The sequence below is a fragment of the Fistularia commersonii genome, chromosome 28, assembly GCF_037954325.1.
Source record: "Fistularia commersonii isolate RoL2024-O1a breed Wild chromosome 28, RoL_Fcom_v1.0, whole genome shotgun sequence".
Classification (NCBI taxonomy): Eukaryota; Metazoa; Chordata; class Actinopteri; order Syngnathiformes; family Fistulariidae; genus Fistularia; species Fistularia commersonii.
The window spans coordinates 10,532,770-10,546,743 of NC_141311.1; the positions used below are offsets into that span (position 1 = coordinate 10,532,770).

The window sequence follows — 13,974 nt, forward strand, 5'->3', positions numbered from 1 at the left end:
GGTTGCTGGGAATGATGTAGGTGTAGTTTGGGGTGCAACGAATTCTGTTTTGTTTTTTTTTGTTTTTTTACCTGGAATTGAGCAGGAACAGTTAGTTATATTGCAAGTTTTTCTGGCATTGCTGTGGCCAAGAACAACTATTTGCTCATCAAACAGACATTTTACCTTCACGCGCGTGTTTACCTGACTAAAATACGACAATATTTATTTCAAACCCTGAAACCACTTCTGTTCCATGATCCTAGTTTGTTTATTTATTTATGCTCGTCTCGTTTCATCATTTTATTTACTTTCATGTTTGCTACAAACATGCTACATGTTACTTTCATGTGTGCCATGATATTTATTTCAAACCCTGAAACCATGTCTGTTGTACAATCCTGGATTATTTATTCATACTCGTCTTATTTCATCATTTTATTTACTTTCATGTTGTCTGTATGGAGCATCTGGGATCACTCAATTTTGTAAATTCATAAGATGAAGAAGAAGATTCATAAAGAATCTCTGATTCTGAGAAATCAGGCTATCAGACTTTTTAAGGCTTTTTAAGGCTATCAAACTTTTTAATTCCTCTACCCCCAGCCGCAGGGAATGTTCAAATCTTTGTAGTTAACAGTTAACAGTTAAGACAATTTATATTTCACTGTATATCTTATTCTTCCTCCTTCCTACTATTATCTATTACTGTTATGTTTTTGCTTGAAACCCTGGTGCAACAATTTCCTTCGAGATAAATAAAGTTGTTCTCATTCTCTCTCATTCTCATTCTCAATTTTTCGACAAATAAGTCTTCGTCGCTGTTTGTTGACGGATTTCTTCCCTTTGTATTTTCTAAAAAGATAAACTTAAAAAAAAACAACGCTTTGAATCAAACACAACAGGGTCAAGGCGGAAGTCTGCAATTTCCGATAGATTTGAAGGCAACACAGCGCGTCTTCTGTTTTCCTACATTTCGTGAATGCACCGCCCCCGTTGGTCCCCGCCTCCCGCTGCTTTGACGTCACCGGCGTCCGTCTCCGCACATGGACGGAGGAGCGCCGAAGCTCCGTCAAAGCTCGGCTCCCTCCGCCCTCCGCCTCCAGTCCTCAGCCAGCCAGCTACCAGCCGCCCGCCGTCCCGTTCCTCCGAGCGCCGGAGACCCCTTTTTCTCCTCCTTCATTGTTCCGCGGACCGGGCGGACGGTTCGGTCTGTTTTCCTGGGGGGAAAAAAAAATCTTCGAGAACTTTCCTCTCCACTTGCCCTTGAAGACAGATGGAGAAAATGGCCAGACCGCTTCGTATAAACCCAACTTTCCTGCCGCCGACTCACGGCGTCCTCAAGTCCCTGCTGGAGAACCCGCTCAAGCTGCCGTTCCATCACGATGAAGGTTCGTTGGAAAAAGGAAAAAAAAAAAAAAAAAGTTTTCCTGCACGTAGACCGACCGCGGCTTCTCCCCGCTTATTATCGTTCAGCTGACGTCCTTGTTTTGTCGGATAATCGCTGCGGGTCAGTGAACACACCGGGAAATCGCCTTTTTAAATGGATTGACATTACCTGAAGAATGACATGTATCTATCTATATGTGATCGCATTCGTATCTAAATCTAAATATCGTGTCGCACTAATGCAAGCCCAGGCTAACCGGCGATTTGTTTTGCACGTATCGCTTAATTCGTCGGCATTGCGTGCGATCGTGCGACCGCAGCTTCGATCCCTTGATAACCTTTAACGCTTCCCTCCCCTTCAATGGGATTCACCGTGCAGTTCCCGGCTTGGCCGATAGAGGGCGCACTCTGCCGGTCCGCTGTCTCAAAAATTGTTGATTTTATTTTTGACAGGCTTTTTCTTAGACTCCCAGGGACATTAAAAAATAATAATAATAATAATAATGCTCATCGATATATTTGCCCGTGTTTGAATGTTTCAAGTATTTCCTTCATGCATATTTAAGTTAGAGGAGGCGGCGTTGGGGAAAAAAAAAATAACATGGAAAAAAATCTTTCTTCAATCTTGGTTTGTTTGAAGTGACCCTTGAAGATGAAAAGTGGTGTACTTTCTATTTATATCCGTGCAGTGACCCGTGATCCTCCTCCACTTTAAGACAATGAGATGATTGTGTGCAAACATGTTTTTCAGGATTTGGCAAAGAGAAGGAGAAAGAGAAAAAGCTGGATGATGAGAGCGGTGTGGCCAACCACCCGCAGTCGGCCTTCCTGGGTCCGACGCTGTGGGACAAAACCCTGCCCTACGATGGCGACAACTTTCAGCTGGAGTACATGGACCTGGAGGAGTTCCTATCCGAGAACGGCATCCCCGCCAACACGGCCCAGAGCGAGCAGCCCCCGCAGGCGACGCAGTCCCCCCAGGCCGCCCTTCAGCAGGCGCCACCGCAGGCCCCGCCCGCGTCTTCGGTGGTGGACCTCAGCAGCCGCGCCACCACCTCCGTTCACACAGGCATCGCGCCGCAGACTTGCCTCCACAGCCCGAGCAGCACAGCAGGTAGGGGGGACTCGCGCTGTGCACCCGAGAACACACCTGCGCGTTATCTCGGTCGCACCTCCTCGGGGTCGGAGGTGGCTGCAGTTTGCACACCTGCGGAAAACGCAACATGTCTCACTGTCACGGCCATCACATGACCAGAGCGGTTCGTGTCACCGAAGGAATTGTTTTTCCCCTCGAAGGGCCCTCAGCTTCTTGGACGGGGCTCGGGAGGATTTGCCCGACGCTCGGTCCAATATCCCCCGGGCCTGTACTTGATGAAGAAAACAAACAGGCAAAGCTGTTTTGGTAGAAAACCGAGCCGCTTACGGTGACACCATAGTTTATTCACCAGTAATGATTATCAACCCAGAGAGGGCCGAGCTGTCAGACCAGAGGAACCGGGTCGGCTCTGGTTTGACTCAGGCCTCGCTGGCTGAGGTGTTTTTGCGTTGAAGCTCGTCCCCTTTCAGAGTTTAGATGTTGCTCTTCCTTGTCGCGTGAAACGGACTCCAAAGGTCACCGGTTAAACTTTGGTCCCGCAATGTTGCCGTCACGGGGGCTCGAACCGGTTTCCATCTGGGTTGTTTCTCAACAAGCCGATAAACCAGGCAGTCTTTTTCGTATATTTCTGGCAGTTTTGCTCAGCGGCGTGAGGTCCCAAACAAAGAGCCGAAACGACAGCAGCAGGATGTAGTTATGCAACAAACTCTAAAACAAGGAGTCCACATAAACAACGTGTGCCATTGAGTTTGACCCGAGTCGACGATCATTATAAACTCCCGTCAGCGGACGTTTTGTCCGGTGTTGTCTCAGAACTGAAAATGTGGACTTTTTCTTAATATCAAGTCAGATTTCTGTGACAGTGGTTTTTGGGAGAACCAAAGCGGGGATTTAACGTGGCAGATTAGATTTGGTCATTTGATTCGGCCCCTTGTGTTCAAGGACCGCCTGGAAGCCTGCCGTTTGAGCGTTTTGCACCAGGGTAAACAATGTTGTATTTGCAACAGTCTTGCCTTTTTAAGAAAGCATGACTTGGGCCCCCTGGTGTGTTTGGGGTTTGAACATTCATCCACACGTACAAACCCAACTATTTTAGCCAAGAGATTGTTGACAAAGGCGGCCCTTTGTATTTATTTCAAGCGCAGGAGAAGGTTTGGACGGAGCCAGGTGATTAAACTGAGCTCTCAGAGGAAAAAAAAAAAAGAAAATCCTATTAAAACGGGCTCCAATTAGCCAGCCAGTTGCAGTTCATACCAATATGTTGAATTTTGTAACAGCTGGTCCAGAGCCACTGTTTTTTGGGTGTCTGAAATAGGTGTGTGTGTGTCTGTGTGTGTCTGTGTGTGTTTGTGTGTAAGAGAGAGAGAGTGAGAAATGATGGAGACTGTTGTTAACACCATTCAGATGCCAGTGTTGTTGCCAAGAGTGCATTAACAAGCTGTATTGATCAGCTTGTAATTTTCGATCATCCTGCAGCTGGGCCACATATCAATATCGAATATCTATAAAATGCCTTTTTTTTAACTTCATCATAGAAAACATCGGTCCAGTTGGACTGCCTGACTTCAGATCATTGATCAATGAAGCCAGAATGTCTCAATCTTCTGTTGTTTCTGTTGTGATCAACATTGAGCAAACCAAATGATCCATACAAACAGGCGGTGTGGTGGGGGCTTTGAAATTCGTTTTTTTCCCCTGTCCGATCCCACGTTCAAGGTGTCAGTTTAGAAACAGCTCAGTTGATTCCAGGTGTTTTACAGGGGCTCGGGGGTATTTGCTCATTCCTGATCGAAGCTGGGTCTTATTTTAGGACTGCTGTTTGCACACACGCACACACACACACACACACACACACACACACACACACACACGCGTTCTTCCTGTCAGTGTTTTGTCTCACGGAGTGGAGGCGGGGAAGACGGAGGCAGCCTGTTTAAGCCCATTTAAATGTAGTAATAATTGCGTAATTCTCCTCTTCAGAAATATCCAGGAATAAATCCTCAATCCTCCACAGGTCCACTGAGAAAGGAGAAGAAAACCACTTACATGAGATGAAAAACAATCCATAATCCTGATTAAATCAACAATATCGATCCATCATTTATCACAGCATGTCAGTATGGTAGTTCATCTAGTATAGACGGATGAAATAGATGCTGTTTGCAATGAATGTGTTTTATTAGATGCCCAGTTTAAATCCTAGTACTATAAACTCTGTTGCATAAATTTCCATATCTGAATTAAGAAAGCACTATCATAATATGGATTTGCCAATCCTTGGAAATTAAATGTTATAAAAATGGAAGTGTATCAATAGACTAAAATTTATGATAATAATATCACAAATCTTCCAGTTCAACGCCCCAAGGAGCAAAACTAGCGAACGAAACGTTGTAGTAATCGTGTCGTAGCGCTCGTATGGGGGGCTGATCGGTGATCAATGTGGTAATCAGTCAGTGTTGAAGATGGGAATTCGATAAGTAGTATTTCTGGAGACACAAGGACAAGCAAAACATCAGGGGAACATTTCCAAAATAAAACCAGGGCTTGGATAGTGTGTCCCCCCCCCCGCACTTTATCAGCAGTGGGACCACCCATACACAAACACAAACATTTGTTTACATGAAACAAACCCATGATGGGCCTGGAGGGGAGCAGCAGTCGCAAACAGTCGGCTGATTCATGGTTGATTTAAATTTTTTTTTCAATTTATTTTGATATTCGGGAAACATCTGGAGGACCTATAGATTCATGTCTCCTGCTTGCGAGAAGATAAAGCTACTCCTGTAGAATAAAAGTATCAGCGGAGTGCAGTGTGTTGTAGGGTAGCTGAGTGTGCCTGGTCAAGCAAGTGTATGTGGCATACACACACACACACACACACACACGCTCTGCTCATCGGCTAGGTGTATGTTCTGACACATCCCCCCCTCTTGTGGGAGGCACAGATAGCAGGAGAAACTCGTTCGCCTTAGAGTGTCTCCTATGCAGTGTTTTTAAACAAACAACGCCAACATGGTGCTTCTTCTCAAACATTCAAAACTGAAAGACTCGTTTTACGACAAAGAGAAATCGTACAAAAAGAAAGGAGACTTTGTGTGTCAATTATCATCCAGATTATTAATTTATAACCCCGGGATCATTGGAGCTGCCTTCCTTTCACAGTATCTAATCCCTTCACATTGATGGGCCGGCACAATATGTCAATCAATCAATCAATCAATCAATCAATCAATGCATTGCAAGAAATGTATGTTCCCAGTGTAGGATGATTGACAGGTGTGTTTCTCTGCTCCGCCCATCTGATTTAATTGCGATGGGATTAAAAATTGCATTTTAGAATATCAAATTAAGATTAAATGTTCAGTTCAATGTAAAGCTGGGGTGGGTGGGGGGTTAAATCAGTCCGTCAGCCGATGCACACACACGCACACACACACACACACACACACACACACACACACCTCCAGTTCGCCGTGTTCAGCTGAGTTTTGACATTGGAACAGTGGGTGCAGTACAGCCCGCACCGACCTGTGCGCACATGTGTGCGACCGCAGGGGGATCGACTCCTTCCCGCGTCTGTGTGTGTGTGTGTGTGTGTGTGTGTGTGTGTCCGCGCTGATGTTCTGTTTTGGTTCTGCGCGCGTTTTCACATTTACCTCTCACGTGAACGCGGCTGGGGTTTCCTGCAGCATGCCAGGCCATGTGACTGACACATGCAAGCGCCATGTGCAGCGCCGAGCTCCAAACAAGAGCTTGTCACGGCATCATCCTCCCTCCCTTCCTTCTTCTCACCCCTCCCTCCCTCTCACCCCTCCCCCTCCCTCACACACACTTCCCGTCCAGTGTTCCTGGGCTTCGACAGCCGGGCCCCGGAGCCAAGGCACAGCCTGTACTCTGCCCGGATCACATGGACTCGGCTGTGCTTTTGTCACGTGCCGCCAATATTGTTCCAGCTCACCAAGTCTGGTCTTGACCAGACAACCACCCCAACCCCAACCCCAACCCCACCCCTGAATATGCCAGCAGCCCGTGCAGCAGGTGGCTGACAACGGTCTTATCACGAGAGAATGAATGAGCGGTGGGTGTCACCGAGCTCCGAAGGGGGTTGGGTTTGGGGGGGGGGGATTGTGTGTCCTACCAGGCTGGTGGTCAAAGGTGCGGTTTTGTGGAGAACGGGTCAAAGGGCGCTGCGGTGTGAGATCAGGATCAGACCAGAGTCTGGAATATGCTAAAATCTTCTTGATCCACTCCTTTAAAAGCAGTCATTTTTTAATTTTTTTGTTAATCTTTTCTTTCGCCTGTTTTAGGTTAAAAAGAAAATCAGAAGCAGGACATTCATATTGGATACATTGTTGTCACCTGAATGAAAAACAAAATACTATTGTAACATAAAGAAATGAAATTCTGCTTGAGTTTGGTGTGCCTGAACTCACCACCTGAATATCAGTATAGTGTTTACAAAAAATGATTCCTGTTAGTATAAGAGATGCTGATCGATCAGTGAACAGCAATGGCAGATATAGATATTGATCACTACATTGACTTGGATTTGTTTCCCTGCAGGACTCAGAGCTTCAGTCATTTCCTACTTACTAATTCTATTAGATTTTTTTTTAATTGTTTCATTTTAGTCCATAAACAAATATGTGAATTATTTCTATTAAATTTGTGACTCACCGACAAGCCTCTTCAAAACATGAGAATAATGTCAGTTGTCAACTTTTCTGTTGCGGCTTCCTTTTTGAATTTTATTTTACTCTTGATGTTCATGCAATCCCCACTGAGTCAAACCCCATACAGGATTCTTGGTATTTATGAATCTTGAATTTGGCCTTTACTCTTTTTTTTTTTTTTTTTTTTTTTTTAATTTTTTTTTTTTTTAACCAGTCAGTATCAGACCCCGGATATGGTTTTCAAGTTGTTCATTCAATCTATTTACACACACACCCCATTATTAACTCAAATTATAAACAGAATGTAAAACTAATTAAATCAAACCCATATTACAAGAAAAAGTAAAAGCCCTAGTAATTAGGACCCTACTAAGCTTTTGTCTGTGACGATAAAAAAAGCATTGTGACACTCACTGATGAGTGGATTGCATCTTCACTCCAACTTCTTTTTTGTTTGTTTGTTTCCACGTTTGTTTGTGTGTGTGTGTGTGTGTGTTTGACTTGTTGGACTTACTCAACAAAAGAAATGTTTGTCTTGTTAGATTGGGACTTGGTCACTTGTCCCTGAGCAGATAGTCCTGGTAGTTTGGGATTACAACCCCCCTCCTCCGAAGGGTGTAGGCAGCGGAGATGTTCCTCCAGGTCACCAAGCAGGCTGTACCTGCAACGCCGCCATGTTTTAACACCGCTAATTATGAGGTCACAACGAGTGGCGAGTGTCATGGGAGCCAAGGATTAAGGAAGAGGCGTCTATTTTCAGGCCTTGCGATGACCATGTTCTGCCAGATTGGTCAGGACATGAGGTCTAGTTTTGGTCTGTAAGGAGCTTTCTGGCAGGTTCTTGAATGGCTGTAGGGCTATAATTGTCTTGGATTAGGGAGGGATTACAGAGGAGAGGTGGAATGAAGGTTTAACATTTTAAAATGATATCAAAGTATCGGAGAAAAACGTCGGGGGGGGGGGAATCAACAGGTACTTACAAATGTTTCAGCTTGAAAATAATGACATAAATTTCCTGAAAATGAGGATTGACCCTCAACTTGTTGCCCCAAGAGGTGGTTTGCATTCTGCGGGGAATTCAGAGGCAGCAGTGAATTTATGCGGCGTGTTGAAATCCTCCAACACAAATGTTTTTTTTTTTCAAAGTTATTGTGAATGCTGCTTTTTGTTTTCAAGGTGAAAAATGGGCCCGTTAAAAAAGTTATTTTTCACCAAACAAGAAGACCAAAAGAGTCTCGATGACGCCCGTCAAACTGTCCGATTTGGGCCCTGATGCTGAGGCCCCTCGGGGGGGGGGGGGGGGGGGGGGGGTCGCCATGGGGCGTCCGAGCGACAATAACAGAAAGATGCTAATGTCTCGAAACAATCAATCGGAGACGATGACCGTCTTCGATCGACCAGGAAGCCGGGAAGGAGGTGGGATTCTCAGCTCCTGTGTGGCGCTGCCATCTGCTGGTCGGACCAGGGAAATATAGTTAAATAACAAATACTGGAACCTTTTTAGATTCAACCAGTTTAGTTCAGAGCAGCAGCTGAAGTTTATCACCCCGGGTTCAATTTATTCCTGTGGAGAATAAAAAGAACATAATATTCAGCTGGAGGAATTTATTAAAAACAAACGGTTTTAAAGAAGGAGTCTTTAAGTCAAGCCAGCTCCATATTATCATTGTGTAATATGGAGTGGTTACCGTTTTAAGACAATTTAATGAAGAATAGATAAATAAAAGAAATGAAATACTAAAAGAAATGTTCAATTAAAAATTGTCAATTTAATCCAAAAAAATAAAAGAAATGAAAAAATAATAGGAACGTTCAATTAAAACTGACAATTGAATCAAAAAAAAATAGAAGAAATGAAAAAATAATAGAAATGTTCAATTAAAACTAAGAGACGCATCAGATTTCTTTTCAAGTCCAATCCTTTCATCCCGGGGAGGGTATGGGGCGGCTTCCTCGTCCCGACAGAGAAAATGACGGCTTCCTCCCTCTGTTCTGCAGCTCTGCCGTCGGCCAGGGACACCCCGAGCCCCATCGACCCGGAGTCCATCCAGGTTCCCGTGACCTACGACCCCGACCCGGCGGACCTGGCGCTGTCCAGCGTGCCGGGCCAGGAGATGTTTGACCCCAGGAAGCGCAAGTTCTCAGCCGAGGAGCTGAAGCCGCAGCCCATGATCAAAAAAGCCCGCAAGGTCTTCATCCCAGAGGATCTCAAGGTGAGCGGGAGGAGGGGCTATAAGACCCCCTGCGGGTCGAAGGGTCAAATACATGCTTGAATTGATCAGATCTTCCCCCCTTTTCCCCTTCGTGTAAGGACACTGATGTAGTTTTATTTCTCTGTAGATTTAATGAATCAGAACAGAAAAGCGAGAAAGAAAAATTAAAGTCCCTTTTCTGTCAACCGATGAGCCGTCGGAACTGAGGATTGCACAGCGCCCTCTAGAGTTTTGGAGTTGGGGGTTTATTAGACGCACCTCTCTTCTCTGTCTGACACCTTTGCCTTTGTGAGGGAACCCGTTGATCAAACTGGGCGTGGGCGTGGGTGTGAGTGTCGCCGGCCGCGAAACTGAAAGCGCTGACTCGTCTCTCGCCTCCCTGCAGGACGACAAGTACTGGGCCCGCCGCAGAAAGAACAACGTGGCTGCCAAGCGCTCCCGGGACGCCCGCCGGCTGAAGGAGAACCAGATCGCCATCCGCGCCGGCTTCCTGGAAAAGGAGAACGCCGCGCTCCGCATGGAGGTGGCGGACTTGAGGAAGGAGCTGGGCCGCTGCAAGAACATTCTGGGCAAATATGAGGCCCGGCATGGGCCCCTGTGAGCCCCCCCCCTTCTTATCCCCCCAACCCACTGCTCCTCCCATCCCACCTAGGCCCCCCCCCCCCCTCCCAGCCCCTCCAACCTCTGCTGAATTTGAAGGACAATGTGTCTCACAGTGGCACTGCCCCCCCCGGCCCCCACATCCCTGCCTTCACCCAACACAAACCTGTATGATTCTGGTGTTACAACTGTAATTTCTATCATCAGTTTCGATTTGTGTTCCTCCTCTGATTTCTCTTCAACTCAGAACACAAACCTTGTGTGTGTGTGTGTGTGTGTGTGTGTGTGTGTGCGTGTGTGTGTGTGTGTGTGTGTGTGTGTGTGTGTGTACGCGTGTGCGTGCGTGTATGCGTGTATGCGTGTGTGTGGGTATAGTTACACACATACACTCACAGAGGTATATTTCCACATAACTACTTTCTACCTTAATGTACTGTGAGAAGTGATGAGCCGCCCTGAGTCCCACTCCCCTCCCCTCCACCAGCTAACGCCCTTTCCCACATGCATGCAGACACACACACACACACACACACACACACACACACACACACACACACGTACACACACACACACACACACACACCCTGGTACCTCCCCCTTTTGACAGACTATGTCATTGTGTTCTTCACTTTCATACAGTTTTATACATGAGATCGGGGCTAAAAACTGTTTCCCTCTTTCTCCTCCTCCTCCTCCCTCTGTGCTCATGTGATGCGTTCAAGAGCCTCCGTAAGAAGCTGTTCCACACCAGCCACCATTTTTTCAGCACAGGAGTTTCATTTTATTGTCCACGTTCACCCGAGTGAAAAGCTGACCTCCCCCCCCCTATGTTGAGTTATTCGCATAATACACAGCTGCAGGACGGTGACTGCTAAGCTAGCTGCTAGCATCGGTGCAAATGTTGTGGTCCGAGCTCATGTGAAACTGCTTTATTCCTGAAGTCTTTATGAAAAAGCTCTGATGATTCCCGGTTGATCTTTTTAACAACACTTTCCCCCCCATTATTTTCTCCTTTTAAAGGATCTTAAACAAAGAAAAAAAGAAAAAAGAAAAAAAAAATCCCCTCTGGCTCCTCTTTGGAACACAAATGGGCATCCCCCAGATTTTAACAAAGCTTTTCACCACACTGAGCAATAAGTTCTCTCACATTAACCGACTAAAACTAACTTTTACTACCTATCCACCTTCTCCTGCCCCCTTCCGCATATTAGCTCACCTTCGCTAACCGACGTTCGCTAACCTCTGCACTAAGGCGTGTCTCACAATCGCTCGACCCGGTGAAATTCCTCCTCTCGCTCCAGTTTCCTTGGCCTTGTATTTATCTGCCCTTTATTTCTCAGATGGAAGATTGTTAATATGTATATATACATATATATATATATATGTATATATATACACGTGTGTGTATGTATGTCTGTATGTGTGAGTGTATATGTATATATATGTATATATACATACATATATATGTATATGTACGTATACATATATATACACACATGTATATGTATGTATATGTATATATCTATACACAAATATATATATGTGTGCGTGTATATATGTATGTATATGTATTGATACATACATACTGTATATGTGTGTGTATATATATATATATATATATATATATATATATATATATATACATATACACTGCTCAAAAAAATAAAGGGAACACTTAAAAAACACATCCTAGATCTAAATCAATGAAATATTCTTATGAAATACTTTGCTCTTTACACAGTTGAATGTGCTGACAACAAAATCACACAAAAATGATCAATGGAAATCAAATGTATTAACCCATGGAGGTCTGGATTAGGAATCACACTCAAAATTAAAGTGTAAAAACACACTCCAGGCTGATCCAACTTTGATGTAATGTCCTTAAAACAAGTCAAAATGAATCTGTGTTGCTTCCTGAGTGGACACTATGATTTCACACAAGTGTGATTGACTTGGAGTTACATTGTGTTGTTCAAGTGTTCCCTTTATTTTTTTGAGCAGTATATATATACACACACAAACACACATATATGTATGTATACATATATCATCATTAGTATTGATACTGCTCATATGTTGTCTTTTTAGCCTCCTACAGCATGATTTCTTTCAGAGCTGCTTGTTTTCGTCTACCCCCTTCCACTCCCCCATCGCAGAGTTGTTGATAATTCTTTTTCGCTTCCGTTCAGTTTTTAGCATCTGCGTGTTTTTATTTTAGAGGATCAGATGAGTCTAGTCTCTGTAGCTCTGTGTCCGCCTTCTTTTCCAGTTGGCTGTATGAATGTAAAAGATTTTGGGGAGAAGAAAAAAAAACAAAACAACACAAAAAAAAAAAAAAAGAAGTTGGATGGTGTTGTCCGATACTGTGGTTGACCCAATCAGATTGTTTAATGCAGACCAAACAATTCAAGCAGAGATGATATATTGGTTACAAGAGATATGTTTATATAAACCTAATCTATAAGTTGTTCTTTTTGTACAGTATTTTTCCTATACATTAATGAACTATGTATTTTAAAGGCACAACAGATCCAGAATATTATTAAAGAATACAAGTATATAACTCAAAGACAGATGCACATAGTGGTATTTTGATATTCCATAGACTCCAGATGGGACAGTTTACAGACGTCTTGGAAAAATTCAGCAGCGCCAAACTGCCGTTCATTTTTAGCGCAAATGCTCTAATCCTGCTTTGTCCATCAGGACCCCCGAATCAGACAAACCTCACGCCCTGCCACAGACTCAAAGTGTCCAAAATGTTTTACTCTGAAAACTCAAGGGCCTCCTCTCTGGAAAAAATGTGGAAAATGCCCCCCCTGCCGCCCCATGTCGTAATCTTTCTATGTCATGTGTATTTCACGCAAAGAACTAATATAGTAAGAGTACAGGTAGAGACTGGCTTGATCCTGGATTTTAGGATTAATGCATTTTTTTAAAGTAAAAATCAGAAGCGAAGTATCCCAACGTTTCATTCACCCTTCAATCTCCTATTTTGAAAACCTCAGGTCTATATGACTAAATAATGCAGGGATGAGGATAAATGTGAAGAGACTTTTGAAGCAGGAAGTGATAGAAATACAGACCAATCTGTCTTTCTCTGCCCCAACACTGCAAGCTTTAACCTCCTGAATGTTATTGCTCTCTGGGCAAAATAAAACTGCGCATTACTGTATTTCTCCCAATTCCATGAAATGAAGTTACAATGAAGGAAAGGAAACTTTCTGCCTGCTGATCGGCATGGTTTGATCGGGTTCCTGCACCTGAGTGATGGACACACACACACACACACACACACACACAAAATTAAAACAAAGCCATAATGAAAGGAGGACCAAATATTCAATGGAGGGATGGAAATATTCTGTCATTTAAGGCTTGTTAAGTGTTCCACAATATTGGTGCAATCGCACGGACAATAAATGAATACAAACATTTCAAATAATTAAAATGTATATGACTTACTCTATTCTTTTAGATTTTAAATCTGATTTCAGATGTCTTTCCCCTTCAACTGTTTTAAAGATCCCAGCCTCCGGAATATTTAATTCTGCGACTGGAGGGAAAAAAGGGGGCAGGAACACCAACATAAATATAAAACATCCATTTAGTAAACTTTAAACATCGATTCCTCTTCTTTTTTTACGTTTTATTAGCCTGCTAGGCTAACACTCTCCTGTGGTCTTCTGATCAACACAAATAAAACAGGTCACCTTCACAAAAGTATTTGAAACTGACTGGCAGCGACAACAATATTTTTTTTATTGATGTAATTTAGTCAACTACACAAAGTCATGACCTTTCTATTTGCAGCAATCTTCATTCAACTAAAATAAAAATCATTTCTTTTTTTTTTCCCAGCCATGGTAAGTTGATGGCACCCCCCTCTCCCCCGCAAAATGTGGAGCCTCTATTTTTTTTTCGTGAAAGTACAAATATAGGAAAAAGCCACTAATCGGACTGTATTTATCCCAAACTCACCTGACTGTCCCGTGATTTCACTACCTCACCCGGAAAA

At 43.8% G+C, this 13,974-nt stretch overlaps 1 protein-coding gene across 1 annotated transcript; it reads left to right on the plus strand.

Annotated features, from left to right (window-relative positions):
• Positions 1-971: 971 nt before the first annotated feature.
• Positions 972-12,525, plus strand: hlfa (HLF transcription factor, PAR bZIP family member a). Its single transcript, XM_086175523.1, has 4 exons — positions 972-1,370; positions 2,120-2,482; positions 9,139-9,353; positions 9,739-12,525. Exons 1-4 carry the CDS (start codon positions 1,256-1,258, stop codon positions 9,952-9,954), a joined length of 909 nt encoding a protein of 302 aa, XP_086031649.1. The 5' UTR covers positions 972-1,255; the 3' UTR covers positions 9,955-12,525.
• Positions 12,526-13,974: the final 1,449 nt, after the last annotated feature.

Coding starts and splice junctions, on each gene's coding strand:
- hlfa (XM_086175523.1), top strand. CDS start 1,256: ATGGAGAAAATGGCCAGACCGCTTCGTATAAACCCAACTTTCCTGCCG. Junction 2,483..9,138: donor CAGCCCGAGCAGCACAGCAG/GTAGGGGGGACT, acceptor TCTGTTCTGCAG/CTCTGCCGTCGGCCAGGGAC. Junction 9,354..9,738: donor TCATCCCAGAGGATCTCAAG/GTGAGCGGGAGG, acceptor GCCTCCCTGCAG/GACGACAAGTACTGGGCCCG.